At 38.5% G+C, this 27,372-nt stretch overlaps 1 protein-coding gene across 2 annotated transcripts; it reads left to right on the forward strand.

Annotated features, from left to right (window-relative positions):
• scpep1 (serine carboxypeptidase 1) lies at positions 1 to 26,135 on the forward strand. Of its 2 annotated transcripts, none has more exons than XM_061905920.1 (13): positions 1 to 160; positions 4,127 to 4,266; positions 4,504 to 4,593; positions 6,655 to 6,810; positions 8,146 to 8,220; positions 10,777 to 10,849; positions 12,267 to 12,304; positions 12,378 to 12,506; positions 15,078 to 15,156; positions 16,570 to 16,683; positions 19,883 to 20,020; positions 20,809 to 20,972; positions 25,968 to 26,135. In XM_061905920.1, exons 1-13 carry the CDS (start codon positions 106 to 108, stop codon positions 26,007 to 26,009), a joined length of 1,293 nt encoding a protein of 430 aa, XP_061761904.1. In that variant the 5' UTR covers positions 1 to 105; the 3' UTR covers positions 26,010 to 26,135. The 2 variants fall into 2 exon arrangements, with proteins under 2 accessions (XP_061761904.1, XP_061761903.1); XM_061905919.1 differs by lacking the exon at positions 25,968 to 26,135 and adding an exon at positions 22,418 to 22,612.
• Positions 26,136 to 27,372: the final 1,237 nt, after the last annotated feature.

Raw genomic sequence — 27,372 nt, forward strand, 5'->3', positions numbered from 1 at the left:
ATTTATAAATACAAGTAAAAAAAAAAGAAATCTACGAAGAGGAAGTATAATATGTCAGCTGACGCTGAGTGATGTCACGTGATCACAAAAACTAGACAACACAAAATGTTTCCATGTCGCGCATTTGTGTGGCTCTTATTTGTGCTCATCGTCGGCAAAGGTAAGATTTAAATGTTTACCAGCTTTACCTTTTAGTCCTAGACAGAGGTGTTTATTAATACAACGTTGTGCATTTCTCTTGTTTTGTCTCGGCGTGGCAAAGATAGTTATAGCAAATGTGCCTAAAAACAACAACGTGTCACTTATTAAAGTCACAGGTGAGCTCGGACATACTGTGTACTTAATTTCAGGGTCGTTTTTATATCATATCTCATATATTGTAAAAATAATTATTTATTGGACATGTTATTCGATCATACACAAATGCGCTTTGTCACTTATAACAAGTTATAACCCCCCCCCCCCCCCAAAAAAAACATGTTTATTCTATATTGTGTAAAATTATTCTCATGTATTTTATTCAAGAAGAATATATCTGTATACACGAATACTAACTATTAAGTTGATTGATATAGATTTCTATAATAAATATTTTATATTTTTTATACAGTTTTCGATGTTATAAATCAGTGGTTCTCAAATGGGGATACGCGTACCCCTTGGGGTATTTGAAGGTATGCCAAGGGGTACGTGAGATTTTTTTCATTTAAATATTCTAAAAATAGCAACAATTCAAAAATCCTTTATCAATCAATCAATCAATCAATGTTTACTTATATAGCCCTAAATCACTAGTGTCTCAAAGGGCTGCACAAACCACCACGACATCCTCGGCAGGCCCACGCAAGGAAAACTCACACCCAGTGGGACATCGGTGACAATAATGACCCAGTGGGATGTCAGTGACAATGATGACTATGAGAACCTTGGAGAGGAGGAAAGCAATGGATGTCGAGCGGGTCTAACATGATACTGTGAAAGTTCAATCCACAATGGATCCAACACAGTCGCGAGAGTCCAGTCCAAAGCGGATCCAACACAGCAGCGAGAGTCCCGTTCACAGCGGAGCCAGCAGGAAACCATCCCAAGCAGAGGCGGATCAGCATCGCAGAGATGTCCCCAGCCGATACACAGGCAAGCAGTACATGGCCACCGGATCGGACCGGACCCCCTCCACAAGGGAGAGTGGGACATAGAAGAAAAAGGAAAGAAACGGCAGATCAACTGGTCTAAAAAGGGAGTCTATTTAAAGGCTAGAGTATACAAATGAGTTTTAAGGTGAGACTTAAATGCTTCTACTTTATAAATATATTAATTGAATAATACTTAAACAAAATATGAATGTAAGTTCATAAACTGTGAAAAGAAATGCAACAATGCAATATTCAGTGTTGACAGCTAGATTTTTTGTGGACATGTTCCATAAATATTGATGTTAAAGATTTATTTTTTTGTGAAAAAAATGTTTAGAACGAAGTTGATGAATCCAGATGGATCTCTTATTACAATCCCCAAAGAGGGCACTTTAAGTTGATGACTACTTCTATGTGTAGAAATCTTTATTTATAATTGAATCACTTGTTTATTTTTCAAAACGTTTTTCGTTATTTTTATGTCTTTCTTTCCAAATAGTTCAAGAAAGACCACTACAACTGAGCAATATTTTTGCACTGTTATGCAATTTCATAAATCAAAAACTGATGACATATTGCTGTATTTTACTTCTTTATCTCTTTTTTTTTTTCAACCAAAAATGCTTTGCTCTGATTAGGGGGTACTTGAATTAAAAAAAATGTTCACAGGGGGTACATCACTGAAAAAAGTTTGTGAACCACTGTTATAAATACTAGATTTAATTATATTTACAATACTTATCCTGTTTCTCTTCGAGTTGTCCAGGTACCAAAATGTATTTCGAATAAAAAATGGCATTATTGGGTTTATTTTAATAAAAAATCTTACGGTACATTAAACATATGTTTCTTATGGGACATCACATGCACATTGGTGCCACATTGTGTGTGTATGTATGTATATATGTGTATATATATATATATATATATATATATATATATATGTATATGTATAATGTATATATATATTTATATATATATATATATATATATATGTATATGTATAATGTATATGGGTGTGCACGTATAATACATAAAAGTGTGTATATATGTAAATCGGCGTCCCACTGGGGTGAGTTTTTCCTTGCCCTTATGTGGGCTCTCTACCGCGAATGTTGTTGTGACTTGTGCAGCCGTTTGAGACACTTGTGATTTAGGGCTATAGAAATAAACATTGATTGGGGGCGGCATAGCTCGGTTGGTAGAGTGGCCGTGCCAGCAACTTGAGGGTTGCAGGTTAGATTCCCGCTTATGCCATCCTAGTTACTGCCGTTGTGTCCTTGGGCAAGACACTTTACCCACCTGCTCCCAGTGCCACCCACACTGGTTTAAATGTAACTTAGATATTGGGTGTCACTATGTAAAGCGCTTTGAGTCACTTGAGAAAAGCGCTATATAAATATAATTCACTTCACTTCACATTGATTGATTGATTGATTGATTGATTGATTGATTGGGATAACATTGGGGCCACAATAGGATAGCATTGGGACTACATAAGGGTCACATTGGGACCACATTAGGGTCACATTGGGACCACATTGGGGTCACATTCTTTACATTAAAAAAACTATCTGTATAATACAAATACTAAATATTAAGTGAGTTGATATTTATTTCTATTATAAATAGTTTACATTTCTCTATTATGTTTTCGATTTTATAAATACAAAATTTTATTGTTTTTACAAAAGTTATCGTGTTTGTCTTAAGGTTGTCCTGATACCAGTATTTTGGTACCGGTACCAAAATGTACTACGGTGCTTTTTTGTACTTCTTTAAATAAAGGGGACCACAAAAAATGTCATTATTGGCTTTATTTTAACAAAAAAATGTTAGGGTACATTAAACATATGTTTATTATTACAATTTAGTCCTTAAATAAAATAGTGAACATACAAGACAATTTGTCTTTTAGTAGTGAGTAAACAAACGAAGGCTCCTAAGTAGCCTGCTGATGTATGCGTTAACATATTGTGTCATTTATCATTCTATTATTTTGTCAAAATTATTAAAGACAAGTGGTAGAATATGAATTAGTAATCTACTTATTCATTTACTGTTAATATCTGCTTACTTTTCTTTTAACATGTTCTATCTACACTTCTGTTAAAATACAATAATCACTTATTCTTCTGTTGTTTGACACTACATTAACTTTGGATGATACCACAAATTTAGGTATGGATCCAATACAAAATAGTTACATGATCATACATTGGTCATATTCAAAGTCTTCATGTGTCCAGGGACGTATTTCCTGACTTTATGAACATAACATGAATTTTTTAAAAATGAAAAAAAATTTGTGACGATAAAAAATGTTGTTGTATCGAGAATATACTTGGTATATTGGTGTAGGTGTAGATCCACCCATGGCATTTGTTTACATTTAGGTGTGCGAGCTTGTTGTTAGCGGTGAGTTATTGTATTCGCCTACGGTGTGTAGTGAAGCATGTTTAGTTTTTCCTCGTCCTCTAGTGATAATGATACTTGTAAGATACTTTCGTTATTTGTTGCCATGGAGACAAGGATTAGTGATTTAGATGTAGCTAAAACACTGCCGAATGCGGGTGGACGTTAGCTGCGAGCTAGCGAGCAATGTCTTAAAGCACCTCTTCCTGAGGGCGTTACAGTGTTATACCTTCACCTCTATCTTTAGTTTTCAGGCCAAAATGCATCCATTCTCCCTTTTCTGTCTACACACTGTGTCTGCTTATTAGTACTCTGTGTGCGTGTGCGCTGCCGAACATGCTCCTCTGCTCGTAAACCGGTAATTTTCAAACGGAGTACAGTACCGTTTTTGATTCATTGGTACTGTGATAGTATACTAGTACCGGTATACTGTACAACCCTATTTTCTATTTCTAAATGTTTTTTATTTACAAAATGTGTTTATGATATGTGTATTTAAAAACATGTTGATAGAGTTTTTAAAGTATTATTGGTGTGAATCCACCTCATGACGACAAATATTATTGAATTGTTTGCAGGCTCCACGGCTCCACTGGTGGGAGAAGAAGTGTGGGACTATGTGGAAGTACGAGATGGGGCGCACATGTTCTGGTGGCTTTACTATGCGGACAGTCAGTCCGTCAAGTACCAGGAAGTCCCTCTGGTCATGTGGCTGCAGGTAAAACACCTTTGCAGTTGTAATAAGGTAACTTGTATTTGGTCCATCCTTTGAAACATGCTCACACAGTTAATAATCATCACCTTCTTTGTGGAAAATAAACAACATTTATTCGTATCGTATGTGTCATTATCATTGTCAAGTCGCGTTATCACTAAAGGACGAGGCTAAACATGAGTATTTAAAGTGGACTATAAAATATATGTAATTAAAGTATTTCTGATGATGTGTATTTAGGGTGGACCAGGAGGTTCAGGAAGTGGTTTTGGGAACTTTGGGGAGATCGGACCTCTGGATAGCGACTTACAACCAAGAAAGAGCAGTTGGGTAAGTTGTTTGAACTTCATCTTTTAAGATTTTTGACAATAACCAAAAGATAGTAAAAAAAACAACAATACAGTAATACCAAAGATAGTAAAAAAAAAATATACTGTAGTACCAAAGATCCATCTTCTTCCGCTTATCCGAGGTCGGGTCGCGGGGACAGCAGCCTAAGCAGGGAAGCCCAGACTTTCCTCTCCTCAGCAACTTTGTCCAGCTCTTCCCGGGGGATCCCGAAGCTTTCCCAGGTCAGCCGGTAGACATAGTCTCCCCAACGTGTCCTGGGTCTTCCCCGGGGCCTCCTACCGGTTGGACGTGCCCTAAACAACTCCCTAGGGAGACGTTCGGGTGGCATCCTGACCAGATGCCTGAACCAACTCATCTGGCTTCTCTCAATGTGGATGAGCAGCGGCTTTACTTTAAGTTCCTCCCGGATGGCAGAGCTTCTCACCCTATCTCTAAGGGAGAGCCCCGCCACCCGGGGAGGAAACTCATTTCGGCCACTTGTACCCGTGATCTTGTCCTTTCGGTCAAAAGCTCCTGACCATATGTGAGGATGGGAACGTAGATCGACCGGTAAATTGAGAGCTTTGCCTTCCGGCTAAGTTCCTTCTTTACCACAACGGATCGATACAGCGTCCGCATTACTGAAGACGCCGCACCGATCCGCCTGTCCATCTCACGATCCACTCTTCCCTCACTCGTGAACAATACTCCGAGTTACTTGAACTCCTCCAATTGGGACAGGGTCTCCTCCCCAACCCGGAGATGGCATTCCACCCTTTTCCGGCCGAGAACCATGGACTCGGACTTGGAGGTGCTGAATCTCATCCCGGTCGCTTCACACTCTGCTGCGAACCGATCCAGTGAGAGCTGAAGATCCTGGCCAGATGAAGCCATCAGGACCACATCGTCTGCAAAAAGCAGAGACCTAATCCTGCAGCCACCAAACCAAATCACCTCAACGCCTTGACTGCGCCTAGAAATTCTGTCCATAAAAGTTATGAACAGAATCGGTGACAAAGGACAGCCTTGGCAAAGTCCAATCATCACTGGAAACGTGTCCGCCGTACTGCCGGCAATGCGGACCAAGCTCTGACACTGATCGTACAGGGAGCGGACCGCCACAATCAGACAGTCCGGTACCCCATACTCTCTGAGCACTCACCACAGGACGTCCCGAGGGACACGGTCAAATGCCTTCTCCAAGTCCACAAAGACTGGTTTGGCAAACTCCCATGGACCCTCAAGGACCCTGCAGTGAGTATAGAGCTGGTCCACAGTTCCATGACCAGGACGAAAACCACACTGTTCCTCCTAAATCCAAGGTTCGACTATCCGCCGTAGCCTCCTCTCCAGTACACCTGAATAAACCTTACCGGGAGGATATTAAAAAAACAAAACAATACAGGAATACCAATGATAGTAAGAAAAACACAACAATACAGTCATACCAAAGGTAGTAAACAATAAAATCAATACAGTAGCACCTCAGCATGTTTTAGTTCTGTGACACAGTTTGTCAATATAATCTGAAAATTTTTTAATTGGTGCTCGGCTCCCAAAACATGACAATTTTAACAAGTACAATGCTTTTAAAAAGAAAAACACACTTGAGATAACACATTTTGTATAAAACAATACTATAGAATGTAGTACAGTAGTTTTATGCAGCACTGTAAAATACTACACAGTATTTACCTCAGAGAGAGAACTTCTACGTTATCTCCGTCCAGCTGCTTCTCCGTCAAACACACCATCAGCAGCATATGAACATCCGTTATGGACTCACTGTGCTTCAGTACGGTGCAGACTTGAGGTAAAGATTGGACCCTCCTGCAATAAATTAATAATGGGATTTTTTTTGCCTCTTTACAAACCTAGAGTACAATTCTCAAGTGTTTCAGTCCAGTCCTGCTGAAAAGTAACGTTAAAGTACTCTCTGGTTTTGTTCTCTAGAGGTCTGTACCGGTGATGGTCATGTGATCTGTGTGTAACTTCCCAAGCTAAGATCAACTTAGTTCTTGTGAATAGAAGAAAAATGAAATTTTGTGTTGGTTGTTGCAGGTGAAGGCAGCCAGCGTGTTGTTTGTGGACAATCCAGTCGGAACTGGTTTTAGTTACGCAGAAAGGCCGGATTGTTACGCCACAGACGTTGACATGGTGGCTTCAGACATGCTGGTGCTCCTCAAACACTTCTTCTCAAAGATGGAGGACTTCCAGGTGAGGAAACTCGGTGTTTGGGTGGACTAAAATTGCTTAAATAGCATATTTCAAGTTAAAATTGGTAACCTTTTAGTTTCTAACATGCTTTACAGAGTTTGGCATACAGTACATCCACTTCACTTTTTCCACATGTTATGTTAAAGCCTTATTCCAAAATGAAATACATTCATTTGTGTCCTCAAAATTCTACACACAATACCCTATAATCATTTGTGAGCTCAACTGGGATTATTTGGACTTCATGTTTGGTTTGTGCTCTGCCAAATATAGACAGGTGTGTACTTTTCCAAATCATCGCCAACCAACTGAATTTACCACAAGTGGATACCAATGAAGCTCTAGAAACTTCCCAAGGATGATCAGTTGTAGCAAGATGCACCTGAACTCACTTTTGAGCAAAGGCTGTCAATATTTATGTACGTTTTATTTCCTAGTTAAAAAAAAATATATATATATATATATATATATATATATATATATATATAAAAGCATAAAGCTCTAAATAAACATTTCACGTTGTCATTGTGAGATATTATGTGTAGAATTTTGAGGAAAAAAGTGAATTAATTCCATTTTGGAATAAGTGCAGTGTACACAATGTTTACATGATGTGGACTGTACAAAATGTTAACATGGTCTGTGTCTACATGATGTGCACTGGACACAATGTTTATGTGATGTGCATTGTACACAATGTTTACATGATGTGTGTTTACATGATGTGCATTGTACACAATGTTTACATGATGTGCACTGTACACAATGTTTACATGATGTGCACTGGACACAATGTTTACATGATGTGCACTGTACACAATGTTTACATGATGTGTGTTTACATGATGTGCACTGTAGACAATGTTTACATGATGTGCATTGTACACAGTGTTTATATGATGTGTACTGTACACAATGTTTACATGATGTGCACTGTACACAATGTTTACATTATTTGCATTTACAGGATGTGGACTGTACACAATGTTTACATGATGTGCGTTTACATGATGTGGACTGTACACAATGTTTACATGATGTGTGTTTACATGATGTGCACTGTACACAATGTTTACATAATGTGCACTGGACACAATGTTTACATGATGTGCACTGTACACAATGTTTACATGATGTGCGTTTACCTGATGTGGACTGTACACAATGTTTACATGATGTGTGTTTACATGATGTGCACTGTACACAATGTTTACATGATGTGCACTGGACACAATGTTTACATGATGTGCACTGTACACCATGTTTACATGACGTGTACTGTACATCATGTTTACATGATGTTGACAATAACAGTAATGATTTTGTTTCCACTAGAAAATACCCTTCTTCATATTTTCTGAATCCTATGGAGGAAAAATGGCAGCCGCCATCTCCCTTGAAGTCACAAAGGTAAGTCAGTCATCTTTGTTGACTTCTTTGTCTTCTAACAGTCCAAATGTCCACATCAACAGATGTTCATTTGTTATTATTATTGTTCTTTCTCTACCATCTCATCTCAGTATTTGCTACATCTTGCCACTCTGCCATAGTTCAGGAAAAAGGCCTACAACAGTCCAAAATGAAAGTGTCAACAGCTGGAAACACAAATGTACATTTATTATTGTTCCAATCACATAGTCAGTTTTTGCTACATCTTGCCACTCTGCCATAGTTCAGGAAAAGGCCTAGGAGTCTAAAGTGAAAGTGTTGTTTGAAGTAGAAGTATGACCGGGGACTGTTTGAAAGCCTGGGAGTTGAAACTGTGCCCCTCAACAGTTCATTAAAAATCCTCGTGTTAATCTCCAGGATTGTCATAGTCGAATAAGGATGGTTTGAATTTTAGGGAACTAGTTTAGTAGTTTATAGAAAGTAGTTTAAATACTGGGGAACTAATTTAATAGTAGATAGGAAACTAGTTTAAATATTAAATAACAAGTTTAGTGGTAGATAGGCAAATAGTTTCAATATTACAGAACCAATTTAGTAGTAGTTACAGAACTAGTTTAAATATTAGGGAACTGGTTTAAATGTTATACAAACCCCGTTTTCATATGAGTTGGGAAATTGTGTTAGATGTAAATATAAACAGAATACGATGATTTGCAAATCTTTTTCAACCCATATTTAATTGAATATGCTACAAAGACAACATATTTGAAGTAAAAACTGATAAACATTTTTTTTGTGTGCAAATAATCATTAACTTTAGAATTTGATGCCAGCAACACGTGACAAAGAAGTTGGAAAAGGTGGCAATAAATACTGATAAAGTTGAGGAATGCTCATCAAACACTTATTTTGAACATCCCAGAGGTGTGCAGGCTAATTAGGAACAGGTGGGTGCCATGATTGGGTATAAAAGCTCCTTCCATGAAATGCTAAGTAATTCACAAACAAGGATAGGGCGAGGGTCACCATTTTGTAAGCAAATTGTCGAACAGTTTTAGAACAACATTTCTCAACGAGCTATGGCAAGGAATTTAGGGATTTTACCATCTACGGTCCGTAAAATCCTCAAAAGGTTTAGAGAATCTGGAGAAATTAATGCACGTAAGCGATGATATTATGGACCTTTGATTCCTCAGGCGGTACTGCATCAAAAACCAACATCAGTGTGTTAAGGATATCACCACATGGGAACACTTCATAAAACCACTGTCAGTAACTACAGTTGGTCGCTACATCTGTAAGTGCGAGTTAAAACTCTACTATGCAAGGCGAAAGCCTTTTATCAACAACACCCAGGAACGCCGCCGGCTTCGCTGGGCCCGAGCTCATCTAAGATGGACTGATGCCAAGTGGTAAAGTGTTCTGTGGTCTGACAAGTCCACATTTTAAATTATATTTGGAAACTATTGACGTGGTGTCCTCCGGAACAAAGAGGAAAATAACCATCCGGATTGTTATAGGCGCAAAGTTCAAAAGCCAGCATCTGTGATGGTATGGGGGTGTATTAGTGTTCAAGGCATGGCTAACTTACACATCTGTGAAGGCACCATTAATGCTGAATGGTCCATACAGGTTTTGGAGCAACATATGTTGTCAGCCAAGCAACGTTATCATGGACGCCCCTGCTTATTTCAGCAAAACAATGCCCAGCCACGTGTTACAACAGCGTGGCTTCGTAGTAAAAGATTGCGGGTACTTTCCTGGCCCGCCTGCAGTCCAGACCTGTCTCCCATCGAAAATGTGTGGCGCATTATGAAGCGTAAAATACGACAGAGGAGACCCCGGACTGTTGAACGACTGAAGCTCTACATAAAACAAGAATGGGAAAGAATTCCACTTTCAAAGCTTCAACAATTAGTTTCCTAGGTTCCCAAACGTTTTTTGAGTGTTGTTAAAAGAAAAGGTGATGTAACACAGTGGTGAACATGCTCCTTCCCAACTACTTTGGCACGTGTTGCAGCCATGAAATTTTAAGTTAATTATTATTTGGAAAAAAAAATAAAAAATTTGGAGTTTGAACATCAAATATCTTGTCTTTTGAGTGCATTCAATTGAATATGGGTTGAAAAAGATTTGCAAATCATTGTATTCCATTTATATTTTCATCTAACACAATTTCCCAATTCATATGGAAACAGGGTTTGTACAATTCGTTTATTTATAGATAATTAACTAGTTTAAATATTAGGTAACTATTTTAGTAGTAGTTGGGGAACTCTTTTAGATATCTGGAACTAGTTTAGAAGTGGTCAGGGGCCTAGTTGAAACATTGTGTTGATATTGTTCCAGTGTCAATAGCACTCAGCATAAACACATTTACAGTTGATACATGTAATGATATCGGTGCATGGATGATCAGTATCGGTGTCTGCAACATAAACCCTGATGGGAACATCCATACTTCCAACTAAGTATGAATATTATATTTTTACTGCTGAGTCATGTTTGACTCTTACCTCCTTGGCTCGTCAGGCAACTTTGTTATTGTGATGTTGTTGTTGTACATTTCTACCGTAGGCTGTCACTCGAGGAGATCTCAGGTGCAACTTTGCTGGTGTGGCACTCGGTGACTCCTGGATCTCCCCTGTGGGTTAGTATCAGTCCCCTGCCCTACCATACCTGGTGTGTGTACACTTGAACGACATATCACAACAATGAACAAACCAGAAAAGTGAATCCAATAAGTGTGTGTGCGTGTGTGTGTATATATATATATATATATATATATATATATATATATATATATATATATATATATATATATATATCTGTGTATATGTATGTATGTATATATATGTATGTGTGTTTGTATGTATATATATATATATGTGTGTGTATTTAAGTATGTGTTTGTGTATATATATATGTGTGTTTGTATATATATATACAGATGTATACACATATATAAGTGCGTGTGTGTATATATATATATACATGTACACACATATATATGTATATGTGTGAGTGTGTGTGTATGTATATATATATATATATATATATATATATATATATATATATATATATATATATATATATATATATATATATATATATATATATATATATATATATATAGGGCTTCACGGTGGGAGAGGGGTTAGTGCGTCTGCCTCACAATACGAAGGTCCTGCAGTCCTGGGTTCAATCCCAGGCTCGGGATCTTTCTGTGTGGACTTTGCATGTTCTCCCCGTGAATGCGTGGGTTCCCTCCAGCTACTCTGACTTCCTCCCACTTCCAAAGACATGTACCTGGGGATGTGAATGTGAGTGTGAATGTTGTCTGTCTATCTGTGTTGGCCCTGCGATGAGGTGGCGACTTGTCCAGGGTGTACCTCGCCTTCCGCCCGATTGTAGCTGAGATAGGCGCCCCCCCCGCGACCCCAATAGGGAATAAGCGGTAGAAAATGGATGGATGGTATATATATATATGTATGTGTGTGTGTGTGTATATATATATACATGTATACACATAAATATATGTATATGTGTATATATATATATATATATATATATATATATATATATATATATATATATATATATATATATATATATATGTGTGTGTGTACACATATGTTTTTAGTTTAGTATTTTTTTTTATTTTAAATATGTTGCCAAGCATTGGTTGCTCTGTGTCACTGTCACTTTGCATGTACTATTCACACGCGCTAAATAAAGATGAAAAATAGCTTGCCCAGTTGAGTTTTAGTCTTGGTATATCACACTGCGTGAGCTAAATAGTTCTATTTACATCTTCTCCTCCCAGCGCTGTGGGCTTTGTGATGGTCAGCATATATTCTGAACGCTAAATGTATCGCACTCCTTATTCTGCTCACTAAACATGAGTTTAGTAGGCTGAGATGTGGATGTTTTAGCATGTATTGACCAATTTGGAACTCTCTTTACACCATCTGTAATATAAAAAATGTAAAATTTACTGTGGACAGCAAAGAAGAGAAGTCCATGTTGTCCAAGTGTTGATGTCACAATCTTACCTTTTGTCACAGACTCCGTGATGACATGGGGCCCATATCTGTATGCAACTGTAAGTGACAACAAGACACAATGCTATGGATCTTACTTCTGACTTTGCACTGATTGTCTTGACTTGTCTGTAGTCACTGCTGGATGACAACGGCCTCAACCAGGTGAAGAAGGCAGCAGAAGCAGTGAAAGATGCTGTCGAGCAGCAACACTTTGACAAAGCTACTGAGCTGTGGTCTGTGGCGGAAACTGTGATCGAGCAGGTTAGTATAACATCATCCGTGTTTACATGTTAGTATGACATTTTCCGTGTTTATAGGTTAATGTGACATCGTCCGTGTTTACTGGTTAATATGACATCATCTGTGTTTACATGTTAGTATGACATTGTCCATGTTTACTGATTAATATGACATTGTCCGTGTTTACATGTTAGTATGACACAATCCGTGTTTACATGTTTGTATGACGTCATCCGTCTTTACATGTTAGTATGACGTCATCTGTCTTTACATGTTAGTATGACGTCATCTGTCTTTACATGTTAATATGACATCATCCGTGTTTACAGGTTAATATGACCTCATCCGTGTTTACGTTAGTATGACATAATCCGTGTTTACATGTTAGTATGACGTCATCCGTCTTTACATGTTAGTATGACATCATCTGTCCTTACATCTTAGTATGACATCATCCGTATTTACATGTTAGTTTAACATCATCCGTGTTTACAGGTTAATATGACTTCGTCTGTGTTTACATGGAAAAAGGAATGAATGGAAGTGACACAGGGCGTTCTATGATGTGTTTTTGAGGAACATGATTGTCAGGTCATTTTAAAAAGGTAAACATGCTTGGCTGCATGCTAAAAGAAGCTAACAGCTAAGCACACAATAAAACCTAAACTAGTTATTATTCTGTTCTGTTGCCCGCCTGCCTTCCCCAGTATTTTGTCCCTGCTGTTGTCCTTTCTTTCACTTTCTGAGCGTTTTCTTCCTCGGTGGGGGACGGCCTAATTGGACAGATCTGTTCCTAATTAGTCACTTGACAGACCTGTTTCTAAATAGTCACTGGACTGACCTGCTTCTAATTAGTCACTGGACAGACCTGCTCCTAATTAGTCACTGGACAGACCTGCTCCCGGTAGAAAATGGATGGATGGATATATATATATATATATATATACATGATATGTGTGTGTATGTATATATGAGGTAGATCACCTCGACTTGGTCATTTATTAAGTAATTGATTAATGTTGATAAACTTATTGGGGGGTTACCATTTAGTGGTCAATTGTACGGAATATGTACTGTACTGTGCAATCTACTAATACAAGTTTCAATCAATCAATCAATCGATGAATGCCTACTGAGCCTATGGTGCTGTTAAGTTATTGTGGCTCAGTTTGCCTTAATTTTTTTTATTTTAATGTATTATTATTTAATATATATTATTGTTTTAGTTGCTTAAGAGATATTCCTGGCTATGAATTTGCTCATTGCTATTTTTATGTTTTTGTGCATTATTTGTTGCCATAATCATTAAACAAACAGGTTACTCATCAGTTACTCAGTACTTGAGTAGTTTTTTCACAACATACTTTTTACTTTCACTCAAGTAAATATTTGGATGACTACTCCTTACTTTTACTTGAGTAATAAATCTCTAAAGTAACACTACTCTTACTTGAGTACAATATCTGGCTACTCTACCCACCTCTGAGGATATCACCAAATGGGCTCAGGAACACTTCAGAAAACCACTGTCACTAAATACAGTTGGTCGCTACATCTGTAAGTGCAAGTTAAAGCTCTACTATTCAAAGCGAAAGCCATTTATCAACAACATCCAGAAACGCCGCCTGCTTCTCTGGATCCGAGATAATCTAAGATGGACTTATGCAAAGTGGAAAAGTGTTCTGTGGTCTGATGATTCCACATTTCAAATTGTTTTTGGAAATATTCGACATTGTGTCATCCGGACCAGAGGGGAAGCGAACCATCCAGACTGTTATCGACGCAAAGTTCAAAAGCCAGCATCTGTGATGGTATGGGGGTGCATTAGTGCCCTAGGTATGGGTATCTTACACATCTGTAAAATAGTGTGTGTACTTTCCTGGCCCACCTGCAGCCCAGACCTGTCTCCCATCGAAAATGTGTGGCGCATTATGAAGCGTAAAATACAACAGCGGAGACCCCGGACTGTTGATCGACTGAAGATCTACATAAAACAGGAATGGGAAAGAATTCCACTTTTAAAGCTTCAACAATTAGTTTCCTCAGTTCCCAAACGTTTATTGAGTGTTGTTAAAAGAAAAGGTGATGTAACTCAGTGGTGAACATGCCCTTTCCCAACTACTTTGCCATGTGTTGCAGCCATGAAATTCTAAGTTAAATATTATTTGCAAAAAAAAAAAAGTTTGAGTTTGAACATCAAATATCTTGTCTTTGTAGCATGTTTAACTGAATATGGGTTGAAAAGGATTTGCAAATCATTGTATTCCGTTTATATTTACATCTAACACAATTTCCCAACTCATATGGAAACGGGGTTTGTAGTTACATAGTACTTACACTTGCGAAGTCTCCAAGGCAGAAGCGTATTAGAAATGATCCAGTAACAAACGTGTCCGCATCATTCGACTTACTGCGTGAAAGAAAAAATTAAATGATGAATTATTCAAATCGGCCAATAGTCAAGGTTGCATTTTGGGTAATTGCAAGATGGAAAGTAAAAAAATTGAATTGGGACACAACTTTATGATGTTTATAGCTGATGTCCGACTCGGAATGTCATGTTTCTTTTCTCATCTGATGTTTTTTCTTCAGAACACCAACGGAGTTAACTTCTACAACATCCTCTCTCAGGAGTCGGATGATGTCTCTTCAGAGGGAAGTAACTTAATATGTAAGCACACAAACTGCATCTTTTCTTGCCTTTCACTCAACTGTCTGCTGCTTTTTTTTCAACTTGTAACAGTCTTCATTCAGTTGGATTAATATGACTCAGGAACATCACTCATTAATATTACTCATTATCATTACTCACGTTATTAACATTACTCATGTTATCAAAATTACTCATGTTATTAACGTTACTCATGTTATTAACATTACTTATGTTATTCACTTGCTAAGGCTATTCACTCATTAATGCTATTCACTCAATGTTATTTACTCACTAATACTATTCACTCACTAATGTTGTTCACTCACTAACGTTATTCATTCACTGTTATTCACTCACTAATGTTCACTCAGAAATGTTCACTCACTAACATTATTCATTCACTGTTATTCACTCACTAATGTTGTTCACTCAATAATGTTGTTCACTCACTAACGTTGTTCACTCACTAACGTTAGTCATTCACTGTTATTCACTCACTAATGTTATTGACTCACTCACTAACGTTATTCACTCACTAATGTTATTCACTCACTAATGTTAACTCACTTACTAATATTGTTCACTCACTAACGTAATTCACTCAGTAATGTTATTGACTCACTAATGTTATTGACTCACTCACGTTACTCACTCACTCACTCACCTCATTCACTCACTCATGCATGTCATTCACTCACTAATGTTATTCACTCACTAATGTTCACTCACTCACTAATATTGTTCACTCACTAACGTAATTCACTCAGTAATGTTATTGACTCACTAATGTTATTGACTCACTAATGTTATTGACTCACTCATGTTACTCACTCACTCACGTCATTCACTCACTCATGTCATTCACTCACTCACTCATGTCATTCACTCACTCACTAATGTCATTCACTTACTCACTCATGTCATTCACTCACTCATGTCATTCACTCACTCATGTCATTCACTCACTAATGTCATTCATTCACTAATGTTAGTCATCTGTCTTTGTTTCTTGTGTGTAGACAACAAGGTGTAACAATATACTACTTATGATCAAACATCAATTGTTGTAGCGCACACCTACTTTCTTTTTTGTCTACAGCGCTAAGCCTTCTGGGTAATATAGTATATAAACATGTACTTTAAACATGTATTTATATATTTAACATGTATTTATCCAGGGTAAGACAATGAAGAACATATTTTCATTTGCAATGCCGACAGATTTGTGTTATTAATTTTGTCTGCATGTGAATTTTATTGTGAAGAAATGTCTCTCGAGTGTTTTTATTTCATTGTTACTGTCATCAAATCTTCTTTTAATTTTTCCTTATCGTGACTTATTAATGAACAACTTTTATGAGAACTTATAAATAACCCAAAACAAATCCTCATGCATTCCAGTTGTATTCATATTTGTCCAATTTCCCACAGCCCTGCTGGCCAGAAGACACCTTGCACCTCTTCACAAACAGTCTCTGAGTCAGCTGATGAATGGAGCCATTCGACACAAACTGGGCATCATTCCACAGAACGTCACCTGGGGAGGTGATTACATCATTACATGCATCCATATTGACATATCTGTTTTTAATATCTATATTTACATGTCTGTATTTAATATCTGTATTTACATGTCCATATTTACATATTTATATTTACATGTACATATTTATACCTACATACCGTATATACATCTTACAACAGTCCAAATAGAATTGGCGAGGAACTAAACTGGTTGGTATTTTTTCAGGTCTGATACGATAACAACATTTTAGCAGTGAATATTGCCCGTTAGCCATATTGATATTTGACCACAGTAAAAAGTACTGAGTAAAAATTACTGAAAAGTACTGGCTTCTATTGAGAGCATAAAGTAGTGAGAGCATAAAGTAGTGAGAGTGTAACTCCCACCAAACAGCACAGACACAATGGCTTTCTTGAACTGATTTATTTGAAGGCTTCATTCCCTTCAAATTCACCGTGAAAACTGAAATAAAACGTTATAAACACAAAAATAACAACATGCACAGCATGTGGATCAAACATTTTGCCAAAGTAAAATACAAACAGAAATGACAAACAAATACCTCGTTGGCCTGCATGCTTCTTTTAGGAGGAAATTGTGATCTTCAGGCTATTATAGCCCAAACGCTTAAAGTCCTTGTGTTTACTCAAAACCCAGAAGTAGCTTCCTTACATCAGACGACAGACCAAACAAGACTCTCCAAAATAAAAGTATGCCCACAAACTTAACAAAAAGGCATAATTTGACATTTTTAACCATAGTAACTTAAATATAGCCTTCTTATGAACTTTTATGCATTTTGATTTGAATTACCTTTTATGAACTTAACTTGTTATTCTGTTTTAGAGAAATAAAAAAAATTATAATAATTATTAGTAGCAACAGTTACGGACAGCACAATGTAGTGAGAGCACAATCTAGAGTATAAAGTAGTGAGAACACAACGTAGTGAAAGCACAACGTGGTGAGAGCACAACGTAGTGAGAGTATAAAGTAGTGAGAGTATAAAGTAGAGAGAGTATAAAGTAGTGAGAGCACAACATAGTGAGAGTATAATGTAGTGAGTATAAAATAGAGAGAGTATTAAGTAGTGAGAGCACAACATATAGAGTATAAAGTAGTTAAAGTTAGGATAGGTCTTTATTGTCATTGCACAAGTACAACAAAACTTTGTTTTCAGCACCAACCCATTCAAGATTAGACAAACAAATAGTGTACAGGATTACAGAACAGGAACGTTGATGGGTCGCAAAGGCGCCCCGTAAAAGATGGGGGGAAAAAGGTAAAACGCTGGGGAAGGATGAATAAAAAAATACATATAGAACGGGCTCCTAAGGGGACCCAGTCTGGAGTGGGAAAAAACCTCCACAGCAAAGCACGTATACATATTACAACATACATCTCGAGATATCTAGCAACAGAGGGAAGGGAGTGCGGGTTCATGGTGGTAGGCCGCAGCACTCAGGCCCTGACCATCCTTTCATCACCCCTATGGGATTTGCGTCGAGGATGTTGGATTGGGGGGCGTGGGTTATGTATGTGTGTGGCGTATATTTTTGCGGATGCATGTTTGTGTGTAAGCCTGCAGTGTGTCTCTGTTCCGCTGCCTTGATGTTCGTGCATTCGCTAATCCAAAGTCAATAACAACAGGTGTGTGTCCATGAGAGACAAGAAGGGAGTTTGTTGTGTCTTCGCTGCACTGTCCTTCGGGAGAGTCTCAAAGTCAGGGAAACAATCCAAGTTAGAATGTTTTGTATACGAGTGAAAATAAAATTTGCTTTTCACTCTAAATTGTCTATGACTGGCCCTCAGACCTGCGGGACAGACAGTTCGATGTGATCCAAAATCACAAGAGTGTCCACAGTTCTTCTGCATCCATCATTTGTCGCAGCTTTGGGGTACTTTGAAGACTGCCAGCAACTTCCAATTTGTCGACAAACCAGAGCAATCAGCAGATGTCCTGTTGTCATAATTCCGAATAGGTAGATATCTTTCCGTCATTGACTGAAAAGGGTCGCCAGGCACGCGGCACTCCTTCTTCCTCCAAGAGTCTGTCGTGTGTCCAGCAACAACCCCTCCGTCACGACAAGCAGGTTCCCCTAAACCCAAGATCTTGTCAATTTTGTTGAGGCCAGTTAAATATTTCCAATGTTGATTTGGAGAGTAGTGCAAAAAGAGGCAACAAAAAAAGTTTAGACAAGACAAAGAAGCAAGCAGGAGAGATAAGGGAGAGGAAAAATGAGCGTCCACCCTCGATGAGTGCTACAGAGAAAGTTAAAGTGCCAATGATTGTCACACACACACTAAGTGTCGTGAAATTATTCTCTGCATTTGACCCAACCCCCTTGACCACCCTCTGGGAGTGAGAGTATAAAGTAGTGAGACCACAACATAGTGAGAGCACAACATAGAGTATAAAGTAGTGAAAGCACAATGTAGTGAGAGTATAAAGTAGTGAGTATAAAGTAGAGAGAGCATAAAGTGGTGAGAGCACAACATAGGGAGAGTATAATGTAATGAGAGTATAACGCAGTGAGAGCACAAGATAGAGTATAAAGTAGTGAGAGCAACACGTAGTGAGTGTAAAGTAGTGAGAGCACAGCATAGTGAGAGTATAAAGTAGTGAGTATAAAGTAGAGAGAGTATAAAGTAGTGAGAGCACAACATAGTGAGACCACAACAGAGTGAAAGCACAACATAGTGAGAGCACAACATAGTGAGAGTATAAAGTGGAGAGAATATAAAGTAGTGAGAGCACAACAGAGTGAGAGCACAACATAGTGAGAGTATAAAGTAGTGAGAGCACAACATAGTGAGCACAATGTAGAGAGAGCACAACATAGTGAGAGGATAAAGTAACGAGAGTATAAAGTAGTGAGAGCATAAAGTAGTGGGAGCACAACATAGTGAGAGCACAATGTAGTGAGAGCACAACATAGAGAGAGTATAAAGTAGTGAGAGCACTACATTGTGAGAGTATAAAGTAATGAGAGCACAACATAGTGAAAGTATAAAATAGTGAGTATAAAGTAGTGAGAGCACAACATTTTGATAGCACAACATAGTGAGAGTATAAAGTAGTGAGTATAAAGTAGAGAGAGTAAAAAGTAGTGAGAGCACAACATAGTGAGAGCACAACATAGTGAGAGCACAATGTAGAGAGAGCACAAAGTGGTGAGAGTATAAAGTAGTGAGAGTACAAAGTATTTGTGTTTCCAGGTCAGGCTGAGCAAGTTTTCAGTTCCATGGCAGCAGACTTCATGAAGCCGGTGGTCCACATGGTGGATCAGTTGCTGACTGCGGGCGTTAACGTCTCTGTTTATAACGGACAGCTGGACCTGATAGTGGACACTCTTGGTAATGTATATACTCTATACTACATTTACTTTATACTACATACTGGGTATAACGTGTACTATATACTACATACTGGTTATAACATGTACTTAATACTACATACTACTGTGTATAATTTGTTCAATCAATATAACAAGTGTTTGTTGTTGCACTCTACAAATTGTTAATACTGTAAGTATTGTACCTGTTACACAACAGATTGTAGTTTTTTGGACCAAATGTTGTTGCCGTGTCTGTTGTTGTGCCCTACAAAGTATTACTAGTGTAAATATTGTACTGGTTACACAGCAGATTGAAGTTTTTAGGACTAAGTATTGTTGCAATGTCTGTCGTTGCGCCCTGCAAAGTATCAATAGTGTAAGTATTGTACTTGTTATACAGGAGATTGGAGTTTTTAGGACCACATATTGCTTCATACCTCTTGTTGTGCCCTACAAAGTGTAAATACTGTAAGTATTGTACTGGTTACACATCAGATTGTAGTTATTAGGACCAAATGTTGTTGCCATGTAAAATTGCTAATGCTAATCAGTTTGTTACACGTCTTTGTGATGGACAATTCTTGTGTTACCATTTAGTGGTCAATTGTACGGAATATGTACTGAACTGTGCAATCTACTAATAAAAGTTTCAATCAATCAATCAATCAATGATACATATGTAGGTTACGATACCATTCTTAAAAAAAAGATGTATTTGAAAAGGCAAAGGATTTGATGCAGTGTACGATTCGATACAGCGGTTAACATTTGTTGATGTTGATATCATTTTTTGATGGACTATTTTAGGTCAGGAGTTGTGGCTGCAGAGGTTGGAGTGGGCGGGGCTTCCCGGTTTTAACAAGCTCAGGTGGACGGCTTTGGATGACCCAGCCTCCCCAGGGGTTACCGGCGCCTTTGTCAAGTCCTTCCAGAACTTCTCCTTCTACTGGATCCTCAAAGCAGGTCACATGGTAAGATGAACTCCAATAGCAAATAGTCCCGTATAAATCAGGAAGTCACCTTTGTATACTTTGGAATATTCTTGAAGGGCCGGACCGGTGTGGTTGCATGTGTGTTGCTATGGTAACTGCTAGAACTACTAAATCTTGACACTTGGTATTATTGTTTGAAATGTCAATTATCTGAGAATTGATGACCACATTTTGAAAATAATCATACTGCTCATTTCCTAGAGAAGCAGCTAGCGTGACAATTGCTAGTTAGCTTAAATACTAACAACAACACAAGACACTAAGGCTTTCAAAATAAGTCCATTAAAATATTTCAGCGTGGTTATTATAAGAACTTTCTGAACCCATTCAACATTACCGTGATGATGACGATGATAATAATAATAATGGTAAAAATAATAATAACACCTGCGATAAAATGTTTAATTTCCTCCATTGGTGCCTTTTAATACCATAGCTGTTTTTGGACTCTAAGTTTATGCAACTGAGCCAAAAACGTGATGCTTTTAAACTCAGTGCAAAAAATTCAGTGCCCAAAAAAATGTTGCTTCAAAATTCAGTGCCAAAAAAATTGTTGCTTCAAAATTCCGTGCAAAAAAAATCAGTGCCAAAAAAGTGTTGCTTCAAAACTAAGTGCCAAAACAAATATTGTTTCAAAAATGAGTGCCCAAAAAATGTGTTGCTTAAAAATTCAGTACAAAAAACTGAGTGCCAAAAAACCTGTTGATTCAAAATTCAGTGCAAAAAAATGTTGCTTCAAAATTCAGTGCCAAAAAAATGTGTTGCTTAAAAATCCAGTATTAAAAAAAATGTGCTAAAAAACCTGTTTATTCAAAATTCAGTGCAAAAAAAAAATTCAAAGCCAAAAAAAGTGTTGCTTAAAAATGCAGTGCAAAAAAATGTATTGCTTCAAAATTCGGTGCCAAAAAAAAAAGGGTTCAGAGTGCAAAACTCACCTGATTGTCTGTTTCTGAGACAGAATCGATTGCTTCAGTCTTAATTTACAGGAAGTAAGTCTTGAATTTTGAACAATTTTTTCTGCCTTGATTTCTTCTACACTGATTTTTTTACCGCACAAATTTTGCTCACAATTTTGTAATCGTCTGCCTAATTTGTAAAAGAAAATAAAAATGAGTTGACAACACTCACACAACATTCAGTTCCATAAGTTTAGTGTCAAAAATATTTTTTGTAATAGAAACACAAATTAAATTCCATGTTTCCATGACTGCTGCGACGTCATGCTTCTTTCAATAAAGGTCGGCTAAGATTTCTGACGTTAACGGAGCAGTATGACTCATCATTTGATCCAGGCTGGTGATATCATTCCCTTTAGTGCGATACATGTCTTTACCTTACACACTGCCAACATGGCGGGGTGTTCACATGACCATATAGGTCACCTTTTCTTGATCAAATAAGTTCATCTTTGTATTTCCTGTCAGATTCCTTCCGATCAAGGACCAATGGCATTGCAGATGATGAAGATGATCACCAAGCAAGTCTGATACATTTAGTCTGATTATGATACCATCTGGGATGGATTGTTTTTTTCTACCTTTTTATCTATTTTTTTTCAAACAAAACCAAATAAGTCACTTTTAGTCCCTAATTCCTCAATAAAGATGAAAGTTTTTGTATTTCTTTGTGTCTGCATGGATCATGGTGGACAATAACTGGCATGAAAACAGGATAACATAGCGTCAAATGTATGTCAAAAAACGGCTTCTAACATAAATAATATGATGTGTGCTATGCTAGCTTCCCTGACAAACTAGGAGATTTAAATCCTAGCGACAACACAATAGCATAAAGTTACAGTTAGTTTTGACTCGCTCTCTTGGGGTGGGGGTTGGACTCTTGGAGCCTGGTTGCTGGTGGGGCGGGTCGGTCTTCCTGTCCAGCTGTGGGAAGTCTCTGGGTCTCTCGTCTTTCTGTTCGCGTGGTGTGTGGTCTCTCACTGGTTTGGGGGCTGGTTGTCTCCTGCTTCTCCCGTGCCTTGTCCTCTGCCGGGCGCGTGTCTCAGTCTCATCCCCCTCTCGTCCCCGCAGTTTACTCTTCTGTCTTCCTTTTTTCTTCTTTCTATCCCCTCCTGCTACTGCTATGGTCAAGCTGCGCCAAATAATATAAATCCATTGAATAAAGTCAAGTACCTAGGAGTCTTGTTCACGAGTGGGGGAAGAGTGAATCGTGAGATCGACAGGCGGATCGGTGCGGCGTCTTCAGTAATGCGGACGTTGTACCGATCCGTTGTGGTGAAGAAGGAGCTGAGCCGGAAGGCAAAGCTCTCAATTTACCGGTCGATCTACGTTCCCATCCTCACCTATGGTCATGAGCTTTGGGTCATGACCGAAAGGATAAGATCACGGGTACAAGCGGCCGAAATGAGTTTCCTCCGCCGTGTGGCGGGGCTCTCCCTCCGGGAGGAGCTCAAAGTAAAGCCGCTGCTCCTCCACACCGAGAGGAGCCAGATGAGGTGGTTCGGGCATCTGGTCAGGATGCCACCCGAACGCCTCCATAGGGAGGTGTTTAGGGCACGTCCAACCGGTAGGAGGCCACGGGGAAGACCCAGGACACGTTGGGAAGACTATGTCTCTCGGCTGGCCTGGGAACGCCTCGGGATCCCCCGGGAAGAGCTAGACGAAGTGGCTGGGGAAAGGGAAGTCTGGGTTTCCCTGCTTAGGCTGTTGCCCCCGCGACCCGACCTCGGATAAGCGGAAGAAGGGATGGATGGATGGATGAATAAAGTCAGATACAAATGAGGCAGCAAGAAAAGTATCCCACACTTCTCTTTTGTTAAGTAACACTGCACAATCAATATGGGCATCTACATCAACATTATGATCATTTACATCAACATGATGATCTACATCAGGGGTGTCAAACTCAAATACAGAGTGGGCCAAAATTCTAAACTGAACAAAGCCGCGGGCCAAAGTTGAATAACTTAACCTTTTAATAGGGACCCAAACAAGTTTTGCATTGAATATTGAACAAGCAAGGCTTATATAACTTTATAGTGACATGCAAAATCGAGGTTTGTTGGTAGTGGGGGTGTATATTGTAGTGTCCCGGAAGAGTAAGTGCTGCAATGGGTTCTGGGTATTTGTTCTGTTGTGTTGATGTTGTGTTACAGTGCGGATGTTCTCCCAAAATGTGTTTGTCATTCTTGTTTGGTGTGGGTTCACAGTGTGGTGCATATTTGTAACAGTGTTAAAGTTGTTTATAAGGCCACCCTCAGTGTGACCTGTATGGCTGTTGACCAAGTATGCGTTGCATTCACTTGTGTGTGTGTGTGTAGAATCCGCATATATTACGTGACTGGGCCGGCACGCTGATTGTATGGCGGAAAAGCGGACATGACAACAGGTTGTAGAGGACGCTAAAGCAGTACCTTTAAGGCACGCCGCCGATATTGTTGTCCGAGTGGAAATCGGGAGAAATTCGGGATAATGGTTACCCCGGTAGATTTTCGGGGGGGGCGCACTGAAATTCGGGAGTCTCCTGGGAAAATCGTGAGGGTTGGCAAGTATTAGAATTAGCGGTGAATGCACCGCCGCTGTATAATACCGGCGGGCCAGCTCTAATATTAATTCAATATTGTCTCAAGGGCCAAAATAAATTACATGGCAGAGTTTGACACCCATGAATAAATCATCAATATGATCATCTACTTAGACAATATGATCATCAACATACAAAAATAGTTTAAAAAAAATGTTAACCTTGGGACTTCCCCCGGACCGAATTTTGGACGCTGGTGGGCCAGATAGTTTGGGGACCCCTGATCTACATCAACAATATGATCGACATCAACCATATGAACATCTACAACATTATGAACATCTACATCAACGATATGAACATCTACAGTATCATCTACATCAACAATACGATCATCTACATCAACAATATGATCATCTGAATCAACGATTCGAACATCGACAGTAACAATACAAACATCAACGATATGATCATTTACATCAATATTATAATCATTTAAATAAAAAATATGGTCATTACATAAACAATATGATAATTTACATCATCAATATGATTATCTACATCATGGGTGTCAAACTCTGGCCCGCGGGCCAAATTTGGCCCACCGTGTAATTTCACTTGGCCCTTGAGGCAATATCAAATTAACATTAGAGCTGGCCCGCTGCTGTAACACCGCATTCACCGCTAATACTGTTACTTGCCAACCCTCCCGATTTTCCCAGGAGACTCCCGAAGTTCAGTGTCCCACCCGAATTTCTTCCCGGGCAACAATATTGGGGGGAGGCCTTAAAGGCACTGCCTTTGGCGTTCTCTACAACCTGTCGCCACGTCCGCTTTTCTTCCATACAAACAGCGTGCCAGCCCAGTCACATAATATATGCGGCTTATACACACGCACAAGCGAATGCAACGCATACTTGGTCAACAGCCATACAGATCACACTGAGGGTGGCCGTATAAACAACTTTAACACTGTTACAAATATGCGCCACACTGTGAACCCAAACCAAACAAGAATGACACATTTTGGGAGAACACCCGCACTGTAACACAACATAAACACAACAGAACAAATACCCACAACCCCTTGCAGCACTAACTCTTCCGGGACGCTACAATATACACCCCCCGCTATCACCAAACCCCGTCCACTTCAACCCCGCCGCTGAAAAGAGGCATTCCATTTTTATTTAAATTTTATTTGATATGCCATTGATATTTTTTAATTATTATTATTATTTGAAACTCGATTTTGCATGTCACTATAAATGTATATACTGTAAGCCTTGCTTGTTCAAGATTCAATGCAAAACTTGTTTGGGTCCCTATTAAAAGGTTAATTTGTTCAACCTTAGCCCGCTGCTTTGTTCGGTTTTAAATTTTGGCCCACTCTGTATTTGAGTTTGACACGCCTGATCTACATCAACAATATGATCAGCTACAGCTGCAAAAATATTTTTTTAAAAACTGTTTTTTTTTTTAAAACTACAGACTTCCGGTTGGCCTGATTTTGGGCGCTGGCGGGCCGGATAGTTTGGGGACCCTGATCTACATCAACAAGATGATCATCTACATCAGGGGTCACCAACCTTTTTGAAAGCAAGAGCTACTTCTTGGGTACTGATTAATGCGAATGGCTACCAGTTTGATACACACTTAAATAAATTGCCAGAAATAGCCAATTTGGTCAATTTACCTATAACTCTATGTATTTATTAATAATTAACGATATTTATCTTAGTGGAAACACTGATCATCTTAATGATTTCTCACAATAAATATATATAGAAACAGATAAATAACTCAAATTCTATTTGAATTTTGTCTCTCTTAGAATTAAAAATGTCGAGCAAAGCGAGACCAGCTTGCTGGTAAATAAATACAATTTAAAAAAATAGAGGCAGCTCACTGTTAAGTGCTGCTATTTGAGCTATTTTTAGAACAGGCCAGCGGGCTACTCATCTGGTCCTTACGGGCTACCTGGTGCCCACGGGCACCGCGTTGGTGAACCCTGATCTACATCAACCTTTATGATCATCTACATTAACAACATGATCATCTACATCAGTGGTTCTCAACCTTTTTTCAGTGATGTACCCCCTGTGAACATTTTTTTAATTGAAGTACCCCCTAATCAGGGCAAAGCATTTTTGGTTGAAAAAAAGAGATAAAGAAGTAAAATACAGCACTATGTCATCAGTTTCTGGTTTATTTAATTGTATAATAGTGCAAAATATTGCTCATTTGTAGTGGTCTTTCTTGAACTATTTGGAAAAAAAAGATATAAAAATAACTAAAAACTTGTTGAAAAATAAACAGGTGATTCAATTCTAAATAAAGATGTCTACATATAGAAGTAATCATCAACTTAAAGTGCCCTCTTTGGGGATTGTAATTGAGATCCATCTGGATTCATCAACTTAATTCCAAACATTTCTTCGTAAAAAAAGAGATCCATCCATCCATTTCTACCGCTTATTCCCTTTTGGGGTCGCGGGGGCGATGGCGCCTATCTCAGCTACAATCGGGCGGAAGGCGTCGTACACTCTGGACAAGTCGCCACCCCATCGCAGGGCCAACACAGATAGACAGACAACATTCACACTCACATTCACACACTAGGGCCAGATCTTTAACATCAATATTTATGGAACATGTCCACTAAAAATCTAGCTGTCTACACTGAATATTGCATTGTTGCATTTCTTTTCACAGTTTATGAACTTACATTCATATTTTGTTGAAGTATTATTCAATAAATATATTTATAAAATATTTTTTAATTGTTGCTATTTTTAGAATATTTAAAAAAAAAAATCTCACATACCCCTTGGAAAACCTTCAAGTACCCCCAGGGGTACGTATACCCTCATTTGAGAACAACTGAGCTAGGGAA

This window comes from Nerophis ophidion, linkage group LG07 (genome assembly GCF_033978795.1).
Source record: "Nerophis ophidion isolate RoL-2023_Sa linkage group LG07, RoL_Noph_v1.0, whole genome shotgun sequence".
NCBI lineage: Eukaryota > Metazoa > Chordata > Actinopteri > Syngnathiformes > Syngnathidae > Nerophis > Nerophis ophidion.